General features: G+C 34.5%; 1 protein-coding gene across 2 annotated transcripts in view; it reads left to right on the top strand.

Moving 5' to 3' along the window:
* LOC139978599 (small conductance calcium-activated potassium channel protein 3-like) overlaps positions 1 to 20876 on the top strand; it is a 129283-nt gene that overhangs the window by 99774 nt on the left and 8633 nt on the right. For both annotated transcript variants that reach the window (XM_071988937.1, XM_071988938.1), the window contains exons 6-8: positions 4401 to 4511; positions 16688 to 16815; positions 20078 to 20147. In XM_071988937.1, the coding sequence (XP_071845038.1) occupies positions 4401 to 4511; positions 16688 to 16815; positions 20078 to 20147 (309 nt within the window). The remainder of the gene's footprint in view (positions 1 to 4400; positions 4512 to 16687; positions 16816 to 20077; positions 20148 to 20876) is intronic.

The following is a 20876-nucleotide window of genomic DNA, read 5'->3' as shown; positions in this document are numbered from 1 at the left end:
CATTTGCATACTATTTCCACGGTACTTTAATAAATATGGTAGGCAATAAGCGATAGTTTACTCTGTTCTATATAGCCCTCTCGTTCAAATGCGCCCTGCTGAGATCAAAGCTACAAAGGGAAGTTATATCCGAGACGTATGGGAGAACTTGTGCTTTCAATGTTTGAAATTACTCAACGTTTTAATAATTTAGTCGTTCTTCCTTTACAAGCTGAAAATTACTGTCACATGTGCGCAGTGATGCCAAATTTAAACAGATAGTAATTGATATGGGTAGTGCATGCTACTACATTTTTATATATTTATATAAAACTATATCCCTTATCAAGAATCACAAGCATTCCATAACGAACCTGTCAAAGAAAACAAATGTGTCATTTATTGTTTTGAATAATAATTTTTGGGGCCATCTAAAACAAATGTCCAAAACGTTTCTTTTCATCTGTCATTTGTTGGCCATTGCTCACAGTCAGTATGAAATGGATTATAGGTATGGCAAAAAAAAAATAAAGTTATTCAAATGTCGATACAAGTTTCATGCCTTTTGATGAAAATTGATTTAGTTTCACTCTACCTTATAAAACTACTGCGAATTTGGTCTTTTTTCACTTATATTCTCCTTATTCACGGTTTTCACGTTAGAGGTTAAAGTTATTTTCAACAATCACCATTTGTACCTGTTTCGGGATTAGTGTCCTTTGGTATAGCTGCATTCTCTGTAGCATCCCACCCCCTGCCCCCCAAAAGAAGATTTCTCGTCGATTTTATGATTTATGCAAAAACAGTATGATTACTTAGATTTTCGGTAATCCTTCTCACATGCCCGAAGATAAGGTATGAAACAAATATTTCCAAGAAATTGTTCACCTTCTGAGGCTTTGGGCAAAAACTAGAACAATCATGTCGGGAGGACTGTCATTTGTAGGTCATTCTACACTCTCTTATCCGGCGGATCACTCTACCATTCTTGCATTTTTGCATTTCGTTTTAGCTTTTGCCTTTAGGATTCAAGAGAGAGAGAAGACGAACACCTAAACGTTTCTTATCCTTCTCTCTTCCATCCCTGATTTAATTGGCTTGGCCTATTTCCACGTCCGTACCGATAACATTAAAGAGATCTTTTGGTCAATGTACCAGGTACTGAGGGTAGCCATGTCAGCCGATCTCTCAATGAAGCGTTCGTGTCAGATTTGTTTAACCCAGTTCAAATTTTTGTTGATTACAAAATCGACGCTTTTTTAACAGCAGTGACCAACTAAACGATATATAGATATGTGTGTGCGTGTGTGTGTAGAAACCCATACTAACGATCATAAGATTCAGTGAAGTGGACAAAAAACAGTAATTTACTCTATTTCTTACTTGTTATCATAATGAGGTAAGTGTTTCCAATTAAAGCGAAAACCACAGTTAATTGTTTTATAAGCTGTATATTCAATTCGAATTTCTGTAATTCATGCAAGAATGAGCTTTAGATGTAACGTTTATTTACAAATTATAGTTTTTTAGTATTCAAGAAATCTTCTAAAACCGAACCTTTACAAGCTTCCTTCAATTTTGAATCGATGTCACCGATTCATGTTACAACATGCAGGATGCGATCATGAAAGATACATACAGTACAATATGATGACATTACCTTCTACTTCCAAATAATGTAGCGTGGGGAATATCATTCAGCTTTGGTAAAGTTTATGTTTAGGGGAAGTCTTACTTTTAATATTACATATTGTTTGTAATTCTTAATTAACTAAACACTCTTCCAGGCTATCAATGTATCCTCATTGGCTGTTGTGGTCGTACGTGGGACTTTCAGTCTCCCACGACCAAAGCATATAATTTCTTTCCTTCTTTTCATCTGTCCTTGCCATTCGGTACACGTACCCTCCGTACCTCTTCCAGCTCTCTCTGCAATAGAGAGCTCCTCGGGCGAGGAACAGATGTGAATCCATCTGGCGGTGCTGGAGGTCCAAATCTTTGACTCGTTCATTACTAGCTCACAAAACTCTTAATTGAATAATCCTTAAGGTGATTATTGATATGCTCCATGCCTTCATATATCCTCGTGACACAAAAGAAGAACCAAAAAAAAAATTATCAGAGCTGGAAAACATGAACGAAAGTCACCTGGTCTTTTATACCGCTAGAGATGTTGAACCATAAAATATAGCAATTCCATCGTCGGCTTGACATTTCCAGAGCATGTTCTTCCACATGCCACGAAGGATAGTTTCCAAATCACAGCTGCCGAGGATGAACACGGTGCTACGTGGGGCTATTAACTTACAGAGATTGAGTTTACCTTCACTGTGTGAGGGATCTGCCATTTACTTTATTTTTAAGGCGATGGTTCAAATTTCTTGCTGTGTATGACAGCACGCCATTACACATTTTGTGAACACACAATACAACGAATACTTTGTGACGTCATACACCGATGTATTTTGCCTACTTTTACATTTCGATGAATGCCGAATGATGTATAATCTCAGTTGTTAAATTACTACAATAATTGTACTTCCTTTGATAACACCGCCTCTACCTTTAGAGTCTTGACAGATGATGTTAATGATGCTGCCATGCAGTAAACAAATCTCGCGCACGAATAGATGATTTTGCCGCTTAAGGTTGAACTGTAAGAGCAGCCTGTTTTGAATTATGCATACATTTGTATCCTAAGTCAACACACGGTACAATGATATATGTATATATATGTATATATATATTTATATATATTGCCTATATTTGTTCTTTTTAAGTTAAAAGAATGAATAAGAATTATTTTATAATTAAACTACGTTTACCAGACCCTAACCTCTACCGAACTTGGTTTAAGTTCCTCTTTTAAGGGTCTGCTTATTGGTATTGGTATATATGTCGTGATTTGTTTCTATCGTGCCTTTGCAGAGGGTAAAGTTAGGTGCTTAATTATTTGACTTTTCATTATCCTCGCTGACGAACCTCGACATCGTTTCCAGCAGTGTTTCTCATGAGCTACGAATTGTTCGTTCAATCATGCTGATGGGAGAGAACTGTACTCCGGTTCATGTGTGATGTCATGGATCTTTTGTAGCGTCTCGTCGTCTCACACTGGCCGTACACGTCAAATGAAACCTCTTGACCCAAATATATTAAAAGCACCATGATATTTAATACGTGTTCAATTTTCGAGGAGAGGGAAGTTTTAACTCTTAGTATTATCTTTTTATGACACATAATAAAATTAGGGACGTCATAAGTACATTTGGTGGTGGATTTCATCTTCATAATGTTTCATAATTATATCAGGTAAGTAAATTACTAGGTTTATCGAATCGAACGTCTCTATTGTAAATTGTTTTTTTCTTTTTTGGCCATATTACACTAGGCCTATCAGTTTTCATTGCATGTGAAGTAGTTAGAGTACACACTTGTGTGCCAAAAACTATGCTGTCATAATGATTTTTGTAACATATCTTTAAAATTACAAAGTTCAGAGTTTGCGAGATCCAATTCAATCAAAAAGTTGGGTTCAACATGTCGCAACTTTGACTTGTGCGGTCGTGAAGCGCGCTCCATGCGCCGTTTCCTTGCAACCTCACTTTAGCTAACACGGTGTCTATACGTCTCTGGGCCTGTGCCTCATCTGTCGAAATGACTAGAACACATTCGTCTGCTTGACATTCGTACGACATTTGATTATATAACATGACCATATGTTCTTTCGTTTGTGCGCCTAAATTGTATTTTTCTCCTCAATATGTACACATGTATATTTTGGCATTTACCTCACAGACGCGCAATTTGGCAATCCTTTATGTGACGCTATATCACATAATGCATTTCAAATTATTAATAAAAGCAACGGCAAAATGTCGTTGAATTACCGCCTGTCTAGACGGATATGTTCTTGGATTTGACATGATATATAGTTAAAGTGTAAAGTTGGATGTAAGGTGACAACAGGGAGACCTACTCATGTTCATGAAACGTGAGCTTTTCACTTGCTTTGTGTCCAAAGATAAAACACTCTTCAGTTGTTGTGATCTTATATATAACTTTTTGTAGCCTAAAATTGTTGGTTTCGAAAAGCCAAATCCGACGTTTTCTGTTGTTGCTACTTTGATGACAGGTGATGCAAGTGAGGATGAGAGGGAAAGCTCCCTCATAAATCTAAAACAATAAGGTAACCAGACATTAGCCAAAGAATTGCATACTCTTATCGTCTATTGTTTATTGAATAAAGTCATCCATTCAAACTGAATGAGACTTTAGTCACTTCGAGCATGAAGACAATGATTAGTTTATTAAACAGGGTTAAATGGTAAAGTTTTGAGTTAAGATTATTTCATACGTTTACTCCAGAACTAAATGGTTTTGTTGACTACACATTCTATTCCATTTCTATCTGTTTTTTACAGGGTGCGGGTTGTACAGCATTGGTCGTAGCAGTACTAGCAACAAAACTAGAGCTCAGCCGAGCAGAAAAACATGTCCATAACTTTATGATGGACAATCAATTAACGAAAAGGGTGAGTTCAATCAAATATGAATACCATTTATGTCCGTTCTTATCCTATTGTTGTTCTTGTTATATTAACACAAACTTGTATTGTTTCTAATCTTGCAATCCCGCGACGTAACTATCGAGGGGGTGGAATATGTTTTTTTTTCTTGTTATAATCTGTCACACTTTATGTATAAAACCTTGTTTTTAGCTTTATGCTTCAAAGGCAGTTTTAATTATATACTGTTTGTGTTAAAGATCTTCAATGTTCACAATATAAAGGAAATCGTAATTCTCAAAGTGTGTCAAAGTGGGCGGCAAGCTTGCACAAAACTGTGATGGGCGCATACACTTGGTTTGCATTTAACTTTTATCCTTTTTTTTTGGGGGGGGGGAAGTATTTGATCTCAAACTATGAATTATGATCTTCGGTTTATAGACAGAAATGGTACCCATATGTCATCATATGTCAACTATAGGACATTTACTCATAAAATAAATATCATTTGACAAAGTTAAGAAAATGCAAAGTAAGCAATAACTTATAAGCAATTCCTTTATGAACTATTAAAACATTAAGATGATACACTGGGTAGCCTAACTGTATGTATGAAAACATATGCAAAAATCATCCCCTAACTGTGCTTGGTAGTGCCGGAACATCCATGGTCGATCTTGTTGTGAAAAATAAAACAACAAAAAAACGCCGTAAGAAACATAAGTTGAGGACAAAACTCTGCTGTCTCAATATTGACCTCGTCCACCTTCCCACCATGCCGCACCCCACCCAACCCCCAAACCATACCTCACCCCTACTTCGGAAGCTGGAGATATCTGCCTTAACAAAAATGCTAAGAAAAACACTGCAATTTTAGGTCAAAGTTACATCCTCATAACTTTTTGTATAACGAAGATATGAAGTTTCAAATTTGGTGATATTTTGGGAATGCATCTGGTAACAGCAGAGTGTTAAATGTCATCACAAAAATTCAGCTTGAAAATAATTTTATTTTTCATCGTAATATTTAACTCACTCTTTCTCCCGAGGAAAATAATATTTCTTCAAGAAAATTGCACCTTCTTGAAAAGTTGTATTGACAGCTTATTATAAATTCCAACGGTATATCACATTTCCAGGATAAATTTACAAGTAGCTTATACCAGGGAAGTAACCGTGCTTCTGATACGCAGATACCATGATAACATCACACTGATCACCTACTGTGCATGCATTCCAGGAAAGAAACAAGGGTTTAGCCTGCTAAAATAGGTTACATTCAATCAACCACATCTCGAGGTAGGAACAAAATATGGAGACACGGGTTGCAATTAATAGTGTGGAGTACTTTTCTCTTTAAGATAAGTATAACTTTGCCTGCCAACAGAGTATCCATTTAAGGTAGCAAGTTATTTGTGAGTTAAAAAGCTTCCCCTGACAAAATAATGCAGGCAAAACAAGACTGCGACTGCTTGGTTTCAAGTGTATCGGTGTATGGACGGACGTTACACACATTGGCGAATGAAATCCGTATCTTTTTTTTTAGGACACTTTAAACAAAAGAAAAAGGCCTTATGTTATCTAGGCCTACAGTTCATTCCTAACAGATGGTTTCAATGCCTACTTTAAACCTTGCATACCAGAATTATATATATTTTTTTAAATGTTCTGGCTATTCCTTTCAAATTGCATCTATAATGTTGAGAGGCGAACACTATTGTGTATTCGAATCATAGGGTAAACAAATGCACTTTCTGGTCGCAAAATGACAATTGTTTGTGGGTGAATGTGGTCGGAACATGATTAATTGATTTTGGTTAGGTCTGGTCTGCACGTGATCAATTGTTTATAGGCGAGTCTGGTCGGAACATGATAAATAGTTTGTGTGGAGTCTTGTTGAAACATGATAAATTGAGTTGTATAGTTGAATCTCTCATTCGGACAATGATAAAGAGGTTGCGATTGAGACTGGTCGAAAACATATATATTGATTCTAGTCAGAACATGATTAATTGGTGGAGGACGAACCTTGTCCAAAAACATGATGATGATGACAAATTGGTTCTGCTGCACATCCTACTGCTTTAATCTCCCACAATGCCTTGCAGCATGGGAGGTTCATACCACCAAGCCAGCCAGAAAATGCGAACTGGAAGGTATAATGTACATATTATTAATTTTCCTTTTTCTTTACTAAAAAGAGGCAAGTTTTTTCCCCATAAAGTCCTCCCACCCTGAAGAAAAAAATAATAAAGGCAAAGTTGAAATAGCGTCACAAAAACATAAAATTACGCGAGCCATGTGTCCCTTTTTTGACTGTCTGTTAGGGTAAAGGAAACCGTAAGTGCTGAAACATTGCATATACCTAGCACAAATATTGATCAAGTCCAACACGGCTAGATCAATAATTGGTAACATATTACCTGCACTTAAATAAAGAAACCCAGCAGCTCAGCATCGACCGATTAAACGCCCAGAGGCCAAGAAGAAAGCCGTTACGTCTTTCACATCATTCTTTCGTAACTCGATGAAGTAAAATTCCGCGTGTGTTTTTTTTTTTTATTCATCATGGTCTGATGGTGTTGACGAAACATTCCGAAAGTATACCTTCTTGATCTAACCATTTTCTATGTATATCGTCTGCAGTGTTTAATTTTGTTGTAATTATTCGGAGAAACGCTAGAGGCACAAATCACGAGCTAGTTTCTCTTTTTTTCTTATCTTTGTTTATTCGAAGTTGGTTTAAATGCTAATATCTAAGCAGCAGTTTAAAACTAGATTTTCCATCATGGACACTCACCTCCCTTGAAAAGCGTCTTGAACTAAAATGCTGACCTGTTTTACGTTCTTGCGAATCATTTCATTAAGAATATTAATTACCACCTACCCATTGTGAATATTCTAGGGGTTTTTTGGGGTTACATATTTTATCAAATATACAAAAACAAAAATTATTTTTTATATGTATTTATGTGCATATTTTGTATCAGGGAGATAAAACCCGTCGAGAAAAAATGACGTCAAAATGTGTTTTTGTCAAGGAGCGCTAACGTGAATAGGTCAAATGTGCATCGAACACGTACCGTTATCGTTTCGTCATCTGAGTATAGATTGGAATGTAGTGTGAATACTCATCGGGTCACGCAGTATGAGTTCCATGGATTGTAATTGTTGTACTCTAATGGAACAGTAATAACGTCTACCGTTTATAGTATTGTTTTACGGGAGCATTAAGCTACTCTTTTTTAGAAAACGTGGGATTCCCTTATGGCATGTTAAATATTTCTCCTTTTGGCGTAGGGAATGTTTCATTCGAAGCACCTGGATTAGAATAACATGACGCTTAAAATGATCCAAATTTTATGATACAGTTATGTCTGTGATCTGGGTTGGGTTCTTCGATGTTCGTATGATAAATGACGTACAACGGTAAACACTAATGAGAATGTTTATGTGATAAGAATCACATTAAAAAGAGATTACCTCGTCGGTCGACTAAAGCAAGAATATAAACCTGAACTAATTACTGAAACAATAAATGTGATCTAGATATGACTTGTTGATAACTCTAGGATATCTTTGGAAAAATAAGTTAAGTATTTATTTGTTTGTATTTGATTCTTTGATTTGATTGATTTATTCATTTAATTTGTTATTCATTCATGTGTTTATTTATTTATTTATCTACCTATCTATTTCACTCATTTATTCACTTATTTTATTTTTTGCACTATAAACCAAAAATAATAATTTAATACAATAAATTTCCCTTATATAATATGTGCTGAATTTTCAAGCACTTTGGTAATATTAATTTTCTAACGCCGTTTACGAATAATCATATCCACTTGTGATAGAAAAACTACCTGGAAGCGTTTGTTTTTGGGCCATTTATAAACGTTAACATGCATCACATTCACACAGAATGTCCATTTGTAATTAAAAATGGATCTCCTTACCCAAACAGACCTAATTATTTTGTTTCAATGAAAATTTGAATTTTCAGTTATAGCTTCATGCTCTGCTACAAGGCATCTCAGCATCTTACTTCTTAGTAGTACAAAGTCTATTTCTTTTATTTAATTTCCTTTGGTTAATTAATTAATTTATTAACACGTTAAATCTCTCAATGTTTAATCTCAGCATAAACTATCCCTAGAATATCCGCCTACTTTATTATCTACTTTTACCGGATTCACACACATGAATATTCATTAAGGTTTGATGACAGAGAATATAAAAGAGTTATTAGTAAAAAAATATATATATATATAGATGTATAATACCTTAGCACGTGACAAAACGTTGTCAAAGTTGTTGAAGGAAAATTGTATATATTACTGTGGATATTTTTTGTGTGAGTTTTGTCATTACAAATAACTGTCATCCCTTCATATGCAAATACTTTGAAAGTAAAAAAAAAGTACGGTACTTGAATAAATATCATGCTCCATGGAGCTTTGAGTCTTCAAAATCATCTACGAATATATACGCTATTCCAATATTTTCGTTTCCAAGAGATAATTACGGCTTTGTCCAAATAGGTTGCCTCCCACTGGGTACTCTCCCTTGGCAGTTCTAAGGAAATTTGATATTCTCGTGGTTATACAAAAAACACGTACGGTTCAGAATTTCATAAAATGCGAGGCAGAAAACGCCTGGGAAGGAATATGCAATATGTTGTTGACTCTGTGTTATTGCAAACTACTGTTCGAAATGATATTCGGGATGACGTAGAACACAAAATGAAAACTTCGCTGAAATGGTGGATTATGGATTATTTCTGAACATTTCTTTATATTAGTCGATACGTTATAATATTTCCTTCAAATCTGATATTCATGTTACATTTTAAAATGAAATTTTCTAACTAGCAAAAGTATAGAATCAACTAAAATTATATGTTTGATGAAAAGTATTTTTCATTGAGGTTTGCAAATTGCACAAAGCTCTTCTTCGATATCAAAATGCTGTCAATTAAGATGTAATTCGTTTAACTGATGCGTGAACTTTCATTTCACAAAAATTTGAAGAAAAATCGAACATTCTAAATATAAAAGTTGTTCAATGGATGTGATTAATACGCTGCGAGTTGTTAGAATCAAGTAGAATCATTAATTGTCATTCTAATTAACAATCTAATTAAAGTTCAAATTGTGGGAAAGCAGTGGTATATAGGCTTATAATTTTATAATGTGCACAACTTTTCAGCTGGTAATTTTCAAGTATGTTTGGGTACCGACAAATCGCAGCCAAATGCAACATGCTGTTTTTTATCTGATCAAAATCGTCATTCAAAAAGTTTAGGAATAAAAACATATCAATTGTTTTGAATATTGTTGAAATACGTTTTCTCGTATGTTTAAAAGGTTGAATTTATCACTTCATAATGGTTTGATTTCTTATCTGACGTTACATAATAGTCCAGTAATATGTTTTATACTAAAACCATTGTTTTTATCATTAATTTATAAATACCTAGATTATGTACGTTATTGTTCGATAAAGTGCGATTTAAAAATTACTATATCATTAGCATAGACAGGTTCAGATGAATATTATGACGCGCAATTTTCAATCTTCTTTTATTTCGATTTACTTAATCCACGAGTTTGGTTAAACTTTAGTTGTAATTTTGTGGCCTAAGTTGTTTGCAGACATAGTGTTGTTATCAAGTTCGAATCCTCCAAAACGGATACGGATTTCCTTGTTTGAAACTAGCTCATAGCCTAACGTGTAATTGGAAGGAAGTTCACCGTAGAATACTGGCGCATCTATGAATATATGCGAAGGTGTCCAACTCCACAAAGCCAATGAAATGCCATAAAACTACATTAAATATGCCATGTGTTACTTAGCTTAATGTTGTACATGATATATTTCAGACTTGAATATGTAGCAGCAAACATTCACAAGTTGGTGAAAGTTAAGTAATATACACCCTACGTTTGTGCAATATATATTAACATACGGCAGACGTAATAGCGTTCTTTGTTAAAACGCCTGCATATATTCACTTCCTATATTTCATTAGTCTTGTTGCGCCGTGACGAAACACTTATCTGGATTGCTCCAGCTGCGTCTAGGGAAGATGTGGCAGAGTTGAACACTTAACGTAATACTACACTGGAGAGACTACAGCAATGAATGTATAACGATTTACAAATACATGATCACTGTACATAATACATCGTTAATTGTATAGACTAGAATAATGCATAACCGAACGTACTACAACAATATAATAATACAATAATACAAAGATGTGGCAGAGTACAACTACACTGGAGTAATACTACACTGGAGATACTACAACAATTAATGTATAACGATATACAAATACATGATCACTTTACATAATACATCGTTAATTGTATAGACATGAATAATGCATAACCGAACGTACTACAACAATATAATAATACAATAATACAAAGATGTGGCAGAGTACAACTACACTGGAGTAATACTACACTGGAGATACTACAACAATGAATGTACAACGATTTACAAATACATGATCACTTTACATAATACATCGTTAATTGTATAGACATGAATAATGCATAACCGAACGTACTACAACAATATCATAATACAACAATACAATAATACAAAGATGTGGCAGAGTACAACTACACTGGAGTAATACTACACTGGAGATACTACAACAATGAATGTATAACGATTTACAAATACATTATCACTGTATACATAATACATCGTTAATTGTATAGACTAGAATAATGCATAACCGAACGTACTACAACAATATAATATTACAATAATACAAAGATGTGGCAGAGTACAACTACACTGGAGTAATACTACACCGGAGATACTACAACAATGAATGTATAACGATTTACAAATACATTATCACTGTACATAATACATCGTTAATTGTATAGACTAGAATAATGCATAACCGAACGTACTACAACAATATAATATTACAATAATACAAAGATGTGGCAGAGTACAACTACACTGGAGTAATACTACACTGGAGATACTACAACAATGAATGTATAACGATATAAACACATGATCACTGTACATAATACATCGTTAATTGTATAGACTAGACTAATGCATAACTGACCGTACTGAACGTACTACAACAATATGATAATGCAATAATATTACAACAGCAAATCTGTTATAATGCAACAGTGAATCTGTACCTAATACTGTAAGCCTGAAAATGATACAACGGTGGAGGTAAAATGCAATCGTACAATACTGAAAACAAAGAAGAACTTGTAATGCAATAATAGAGCACCGGACGTAATATAGCAAAGAGTCTATATTAATGTAATCCATCCTATACCGAACATATTACACAGCTAAGAGTCTAAAGCACATGATACAACACTGTGTAACCACTACAACAATAAACATTGCCATACAACATTAGATACAATCAAATAAAAGCGCTGGAGATATATATTACAACCATGAGAGTGTAGTACAGTCCTGTATTATAGTAGCATTGTAATTATATATACACATTGCATTATTGTAGCATTCTATTAGGATGCAACTCTATAGTTCAATAATGCAACTCTGATGTATTATGAACTTATATAACATGTGTTACACAACAATATAACACTAATAATGCAGCATTTGTGTATAATACAATAATACATCACTACTGTGCAAAATGCCATTTTACAACACTAATGCATTAATACATTATAATAGCATTCTATTATGATGCAATAATGCAACTCTGATGTATTATGAACTTATATAACATGTGTTACACAACAATATAACACTAATAATGCAGCATTAGTGTATAATACAATAATACATCACTACTGTGCAAAATGCCATTATACAACACTAATGCATTAATACATTATAATAGCATTCTATTATGATGCAATAATGCAACTCTGATGTATTATGAACTTATATAACATGTGTTACACAACAATATAACACTAATAATGCAGCATTAGTGTATAATACAATAATACATCACTACTGTGCAAAATGCCATAATAGAACACTAATGCATTAATACATTATAATAGCATTCTATTATGATGCAATAATGCAACTCTGATGTATTATGAACTTATATAACATGTGTTACACAACAATATAACACTAATAATGCAACACTAGTGTGTAATACAATAATACATCACTACTGTACAAAATGCCATAATACAACACTAATGCATTAAAGTAGCATTCTACTATGATGCAACTCTATAGTTCAATAATGCAACTCTGATGTATAATGAAATTATATTTGAACATAATGTGTTACACAACAGTTAAACACTACAATAATTCAACACTATAGTGTATACTATACAACAATGCATCACTACAGTGTAACATTCCATAATACAACACTATAATGTATACATTATGAAAAATAAAACACTAATATATTATTATAATAATACAACAACGAATTGCTTATTGTTCCACCGTATGTCAGTTCAGTTGCCTATTTCTCTGTCCCTCTTTTCCACTTTGTTACCAGTTTTACTTCTTTACTTTGCCGTAGGTGATTTGGTTTGTGTTTCTTTGCTATTTTGCTATTTTGCTCTTTCATTCAGGTTATATAGCTAGGAATACAGTCATCTCCAGTCTAATGAACCAACTAGCCCAATACTTAGTACTCCCACCAGAGTTTGGCCTACTGTGCATCTAACGGTCTATAATATGCTCTAAGTAAAGAATTAAGCTTGCAGGCGACAACATGGTGTCACATTTTCACAGGGGGAGCCTCCTCAGAGAACGTTCGAGCTTAGATATCTTGATTAGAACAGAGAATTATAACTCGTTAGTACGCGAGATAGTTTGTTTCCGAAAGCGCTTTACACCATATGCTGAGTAAACCTGTTGTGTTTGAAGCACAAATATTCATTACGCTTCAAGTTTTTGACACAAGACGAAAGTACAAGGTCAGAAGAAGAAGCGATATTTACAGCAATATACCATCAACTTATGCAGCAAGTCTTTCTTGAAAAGGTGGTGAAATTAGAAAAACAGAATTTGATCACTTGAAGTATTGACGCTGCACATGTCTGTTGTTTAGCGCAGAATAATTTTCGCTTTAGCAGAGGTTATGTTAGTAAATTTAAGCTCGAATGCACTGCTGTATATCTATTCTGTATGCACATAATATAAGGCAGTTGATAACCATACGGTGTGGATCTGCTACAATCTACATGAAAATGTAATATCGTCAAAGAGGAGCAATTTGAATAAGTGATAGGCATGGAAGGTGGAATTATTGCCAGGGCTGTATATATAAAAGATAAAATATCGCAGACGCTCAAGAAAATATTTTGCAAGAAGTTCTCCCATCACAGCGGGCAGCAAAATTTTCGCTGGCTTTACTTCAGATTTCCAAAATTTATGTACTTGTTCTTCAAATACTCAATTTTGAAGTTGCAATCTGAAACGAATCAAAACAAACATAATAAATAAGTTATAGCTTTTAATCTTCATGTTAAAAATACCCAAATTTGTACATACATATCCCTGCACACAAACACACACGCATACATTCATACATATATATATATATAAATATATATATATATATATATAGGCTATATATATATATATAGGCTATATATATATATAGCCTATATATATAGCCTATATATATAGCCTATATATATATATAGGCTATATATATATATATATATATATATATATATATATATATATATGCATATTATATTCATAATATGTTTTGGTGAAATTATTTTTAGGCTAAACTACTACAATGAAAACGACTAATATACCGTCAATACTTTGTCTGGGTTCATTAATCGCAACTCAATACACTGTTTAGCGCATACAGCTTTCCTATGCCTAACACAGTTTCGCACTGTATTTAATTTAAACTTGGTTGTTGTTGTTTTTGCCTTTACAATTTTTTATATTACCGTATCTTCATACAGCTACTGCAGTAGTTAATTTGCAATCATTCAGACTATCGGTTTATTTAGGAGGGCGATATTGTGGAAATTTCTTGTAACGTGCGGGTTATTCAAGCGCTAAAACGTCATAATTTATTACGCCATTAAGTGCATGGGTTATTCCATTAAACGACTAGGGATGCTGTTGGGATGCAACAGGCACGACTGGGATAAACTGAGAGATCAGTTCAATTCGTAATCGGCGAGGTATCCAAGGCAAATAGCAGAGGGTATATATCGTGCCTAGATATGTCTGCCTGACAAATGATTAATGACAGTCGCCAATTAAGAACACTATACGTATCAATATTATACTATATATAGTATATTATACTATATAGAGTATCTTATACTATATATTATACTACATACGTAGTTTTAGTCACCAGTATGAATAGATCAATTTTGATTCTGATATGAATCTTATTTGTCCCTGACCGAACAATATCCCAACAACTAGAATTCCTCCATTTTACAAACAGGCAGTGTTGGCCTGGGATGGAATTCTGATGGAGGAGGATTAACGTTTATTTTCACTGATCTAGATTTTCGTCTCCATTTTGCCTCCTTACTGGATTCTTAATTCTGTTCCAAGATCCGACTTTATAGGATAGCACTGTGATTGATCTCTAGAGTGAGGCAAACACGTCACAAATAGCACTATTAGTACCGTTCGATAGGGTGGCGAGGACCTTCAGTGGAATTAGATGGCTTTCCTTACGGCGGTGCCGAACCAGTGGACATAATATCTAGCGTTCATAGCTTAATAGAGATTAGGGCGTCTTCATATAGAGTGGTATATTCCCTGGCTTGTATCCTATTGCAGGGTGGAAGATTTTGTCGCTATAACAGATTTATCGAATCATATAGAAATAATTCACTTCTGCAAGTACAATCTGTGTACATAGTACAGTCGTCCAGGTATAGCCCCTATGTACCACTACGTGAGGTAATTGCCGTACACTCATTAGGTTAAGAATAAACTACTTTTACTAGATAATAAATATGAACGAACGTTGGATTGAAGTTAAATATTGTTGAGCCTACAGAGATGGAAGTATACAAATATATTTACATTCAATGAACAGTTTGCTCATATAGATTCATCGAAAAAAGGCGATGAATTGACCTGTTAGAAATTTATATCAGGAGATGAGGTTTGGTGGATACAGGCCAGGCTCTGAATCTGTATAGATTACTTTACCCGAATACAACGTTACACCGGAAGTGACGTAGGAAAGTATCCCCCCCCCTTTATCCGAGTAACTGAAGACTTAAAGTGCTAGAATGAAGACAGAATTAACTATGATATGTTGTGGCCCGTTACAACACGCTGCTATCAGTTTCCAATTCTCATTTCTTTCTCACTTTTAACTTTTGAGAAACGATCCTTTAAACGAGTGGAGGTCATCAATCAAAGTGGCTGGACTACATATTCTAACCGAAAGACAATTAGCCCAGTCTCTCAGAAAACATAACATTTTGATGGCCTCAAATGATATGTTTTACAACGCATTTGAAATTTGCGAAGGACAAATGATGTTACAAGTGATTGTCATTTATAAAACAATAGATTAACTGACATTAACAATAGGCCTGTCCTAAGGAACTGACGTCATCAGTAAATTAAGCCTTAAAGGAGCGTTTCAAAGATTTATCATAATTTGTTGCTGAGTTTTAAAAAAAAAACAGAAACATAACTAACATAGGTTATCATTATCAAATGTCTGCCTAATGTTATACACTGCAACGATCCAGCCAATGCATACATATATACGATGGCATTATTTTATGCATCATCTATTAAAAATATATCATGTGTGTACAGGGCTATTACGTGGTTAATTGAATCTAACTTACAATATACTTGTGTGCATGGCGCGTATCCTAGAAAATGTTTCTTTTCGTGGTATGAGCTTCGACCAACTTGTGTACTACGTTTTATAATTCATTTTTTCAACATTTGAAAACGCCATCGACCCGTGATTTTCAATCATAGAAGCACTCACGAGTTAACCGATGATTGATATTTCCATAGCATTACTGTGTAATATATGGACACATATTACATGAATTCATATACAGCGTTCATGTTGCACTGTACGTAACTACTTGTTTTTTTTTTGTTTGTTTTTTTGTAATCCTTTCTACCTCGAATCACAATCTATTTCAAGTTTCAATTCGTATAACATCGATTTTTTTTTATCATTATATTCTTTCTCTATTATTGCTCTACAGCTGAAAAACGCAGCAGCCAACGTTTTGAGGGAGACGTGGTTAATATACAAATACACTAAGTTAGTTCGAAGCACTAACGCAAGAAGAATTAGAAAACATCAACAGAAATTCCTTAGTGCAATTCACAAGTAAGTTTTCATCAAAGATTGAACCAGAGCGAGAACGAGACAGAGAGATAGATATATAGATATTCCTGGTATAAAAAAGAAAGGTTTACAAGCATATAGTTACGTCATTTGTCGTCTTAAAATAGATTCTGAAAATAGTTGCGGATACTTTTTTTTTTTTTTTTGGATAGATGTTTAATACCCAGAGAAACCTCTTTCTTGGTTCTCTGTACCAATAAGAACACTTAAATTGATCCTATGAGACTTACTTGTGGCAGATGTTTACAACAAACATCTTGTATAACCTACAATTGAACCTCTGACAGGTGAATATTGTTATCTTTAAGTGATCAGGTGATCGATTGGGTGATCAGGCATAATTGTCATCTAATTGCAGCATGGTCTGCGTATGGTGTACTTTGTATGACTAAAAGTGCAGTACAGTTGTACTATTTTATAGCATGGTGTCCTAATTTGTGGCCTACACCAGTTATTTTCAATGCATTTTTTAAAATATAATTAATAGGGACTGAATAACTACAGCATCTTTAGTCAGGGTGGTGCTTCGTGACCTTAAGAACTCCCACTCCACGCCCCACCCTCACAGCTCCCTACCCCACCCTACAGTGATCTCCCTATAGTCTCAAAATATCAATCTCAAAATATGATGTCAACAAACTTACCTTTTGGAAAACAAAACTATGCAAAATGTGGGTATTGACATTAAAAAATATCTTATTCATGGGTTTAATATTATTATGTCAGAGGCGGCGATACAAAAAAGTCTGCCAAACGTTCGAATGAAAATCAAAACTTGCATACAATGTATCTTCAAGTCAAGAACCAGTCCTTATTCTTATTCTAGCTATCTGAAAAGTGAAGCGCATTAGTATAGACTCATGTGGTGCTAGTACCTATTCCTATAACAGATTATGCTTACAAATCAGTTGTATACACGTTGCTCTAGAGAAAGCGATTATGCGCATTCATTGCTTGATGTTTACAGCTTAGACAGCGTTGCAAGGCGGTATGTGTCTTACCACTTGACTCAAGCGCTCTCTGAGGCCCCCATTGTAGTGTTTACCTTTGATTGCCATCTTAAAATTGACCAGCCGCTGAAAGTGATGTGTGATGTTGCATTGAAAACACGCCAGCCATTTCTTATATGTATTTCAGGGATGTGCTCACGCCGGGCGGCTGCGGGCGGCTGCGCCCGGCAGTTCTGAATGCCGCCCAGCACAAATGGTATTTTAAACATTTACACCACTACTTTTCATGCTGAATTAAACAAATATTACCAAAATATGGGTGAATACTTGGCACAGTTAGCTCCAGAATGGGAGAAAGATAGCATAGCAACATTTGCCATCTAAGCATAATTTATTTGTTAACATTTTCCAGAGGGGGTGGGTACCCCACCCCTTAGTCCCCTGCCCCAGGACGTGAATATATATATATATATATATATATATGTATATATATATATATATGTATATATATATATGTATATATATATATATATACATACATAAATATATATATATTCATCAATCTTTAATAGTTCAATCACTAAATTGTGTCCGCATATATGAATATTACCCTAATGACAAGGGACCTCTATGTGGTCATGTGTCCAATTGCTGAATATTAGGTATGCAAATGAACGATCCATCATCTCGATAATATCAGTTAGAATGACAGGTAGGCTGTTGCTAACCTATGACAAGATTGTTGATGAGGTGTACACTTCAGTTTGCCTTGGTAACGATATGTAGAGGCATTCCTTTAAGACTAAGAGGAATTTCATAAGTCAAAACATTTTGACCTTGGGGCCTCGGACTTGGCATTTCAGTTAAGTCTCGAAAGTCGTATAGCATAAACTTTATAGTTGCCTGTGGGCGGTTGGTTCCACCTTGACCGTCTGCGAAAGGAGATGGTGTGTTGGGGGGGGGGGGGGTGGGGTGGGGTACTATTAACTGCTAAAAGGTATACATGTTCTCATCATTGCAATATCTTCCTCGTACGTCAACGAGGAAACTGCTGATGAAAAGCCATTTACTTGGACAAAATAAATGACCCAGATAGTTTTACCTTTAGGCTGAGCAATTGCTGAGATTCGGCTGTTGAAAGTCACTGTCACCAAACCATGACTTCTAGACATGACGTCATTTATATATAGATGCGTTTTCATGTTAAATGTACGATGACGTCAGTATAGCTATGAATCCTAAGCTTTACTAAGCGAAATAGAAGTCATATCACATTTTACGATCAAATGTACGTTTATGAGAGCGATTATTCCCATTTTTGTTACATTTACTCACACAGTACATATAATGCAAGCTTTCACATACTCTTTTCATTTCCTTTTGTTTTAATATATGTATAATTTGTTTGTAATGGTTTCCTCTGCAGTTTAACTTCCCAATAACAGGGTATAGGGTACTTTATGTCAATCGAACGTTATGAATGAGATCTTGACAGCCCATACCATTGTACCTACATGTACTCTATACACAAAGAGAGCATATTTCTGTCAACCCACCCCCCCCCCCACACCTCCTCTTCTACACCTCTCCAGGTAAGTCCGGCCCATGGTCATTAGTATTGCCACATACTCTATGATTAGATACTTTGTTTTCTTGAAGATGGAAAACTTAATTCAGATAACTCGTTTAAGTAATAAATACTCAATGATCGTTAAAACGAGACATTTAGCTGAAAGTCTAACACACTTTCTTTGGAGGAGTGGCGGAGTTTGGTTCATGCAAATTGATAGAAAATGCGGCCAGCTAAAATAAACAATGAAATCTTTCAGACTGATCAAATATTTGGAGAAGGATTTTCCGGATTCCACCGATACTTGGACAATTAAAATGCTTTAGCAGTTAAGATATAATATTTCGTGCAATGTTACTAGACTTACACTGAGTGCTTCTAATGGAAAAGTGACACCGTCCTTCTTTATTTTGTTGTTGTTTATTTCTTATCAAGTCAAAGTTAATTAGCTAGTAATTATTGAATCCATTTCAAATAAATAGTTACCCTTGTTCGAGCAGCTTTGTTTATATATATATATATATATATATATATACATACATAATACACACACAATTTATTATATATACATACATTCAAATACACACACACACATATATATATATATACTCATTCATGTTTTACAATGAATAATGAGTCCATCTATATAACAAATTTATATGTGATTACATGGTAACAACTCTTCTTTTCATTATTGTTTTTTATTTTTATTTTATCTTCACAGATTAAGAAAAACAAAAATGGATCAGCGAAAACTAGCTGATGAAGCCAGTACTGTTGTCGATTTAGCTAAGGTAAAGTATTGTTTGCTCAATAACCACACGTTCTCTTGGTATTGCGGTATTCAGTGTACAGCCTACACCTATATTCCTATTGCGATGTGGTGAATATACGGGTATATACCTATACTGCATGTAAATCAAGGTAATGCGCTATGATTTGGTAATAATGAAGAGTAGCTGGTTGTCTTCCATAGCCATCTTTCCAAATTTCATCGTTAAAATCACTCACATCAATAGAGGAATGTTCTCGGCAGCTGGTATTTGGTAATATGGAACTTCATACATGAAACTTGAATGTAAAAGTATAGGTTGCATAGTAAGGGTATGATAGGACTAATCTTAATGTTAGAATTGTGCTGTAAAAAGCACCATACTGTCTCGACAACTTTAAATGGTGATATAGTCAATGTAAGACACGCAGGAACAAACAAGAGCATTTAATGAAGAAAGGATTTTGATTCCAAGAATAACAAAAGGAGACACAAACCCATCCATCATTATTGAATTATGTGATAGAGATCAAACTGATGGATAACCTCAGTAGCTAACAAAAATCATATTCCGTTTGTCAAAGGTTTAATTTTCCTTTAAACGAAAGACTGATGACCACGAGCAAGTCTAAAGATATACCATCGAGTCACATCTGCTTCAGTTTTTCTTTTATGTTTTTTTCTGTGTTTATCGCAATGTTTATTTTCTGTAACGGAGATGGGGCTTTGTAAAAATGCTGAATGTAAAATA

This window comes from Apostichopus japonicus, chromosome 13 (genome assembly GCF_037975245.1).
Source record: "Apostichopus japonicus isolate 1M-3 chromosome 13, ASM3797524v1, whole genome shotgun sequence".
Taxonomy (NCBI): domain Eukaryota; kingdom Metazoa; phylum Echinodermata; class Holothuroidea; order Aspidochirotida; family Stichopodidae; genus Apostichopus; species Apostichopus japonicus.
This window is presented reverse-complemented; position numbering and strand designations above follow the sequence as displayed.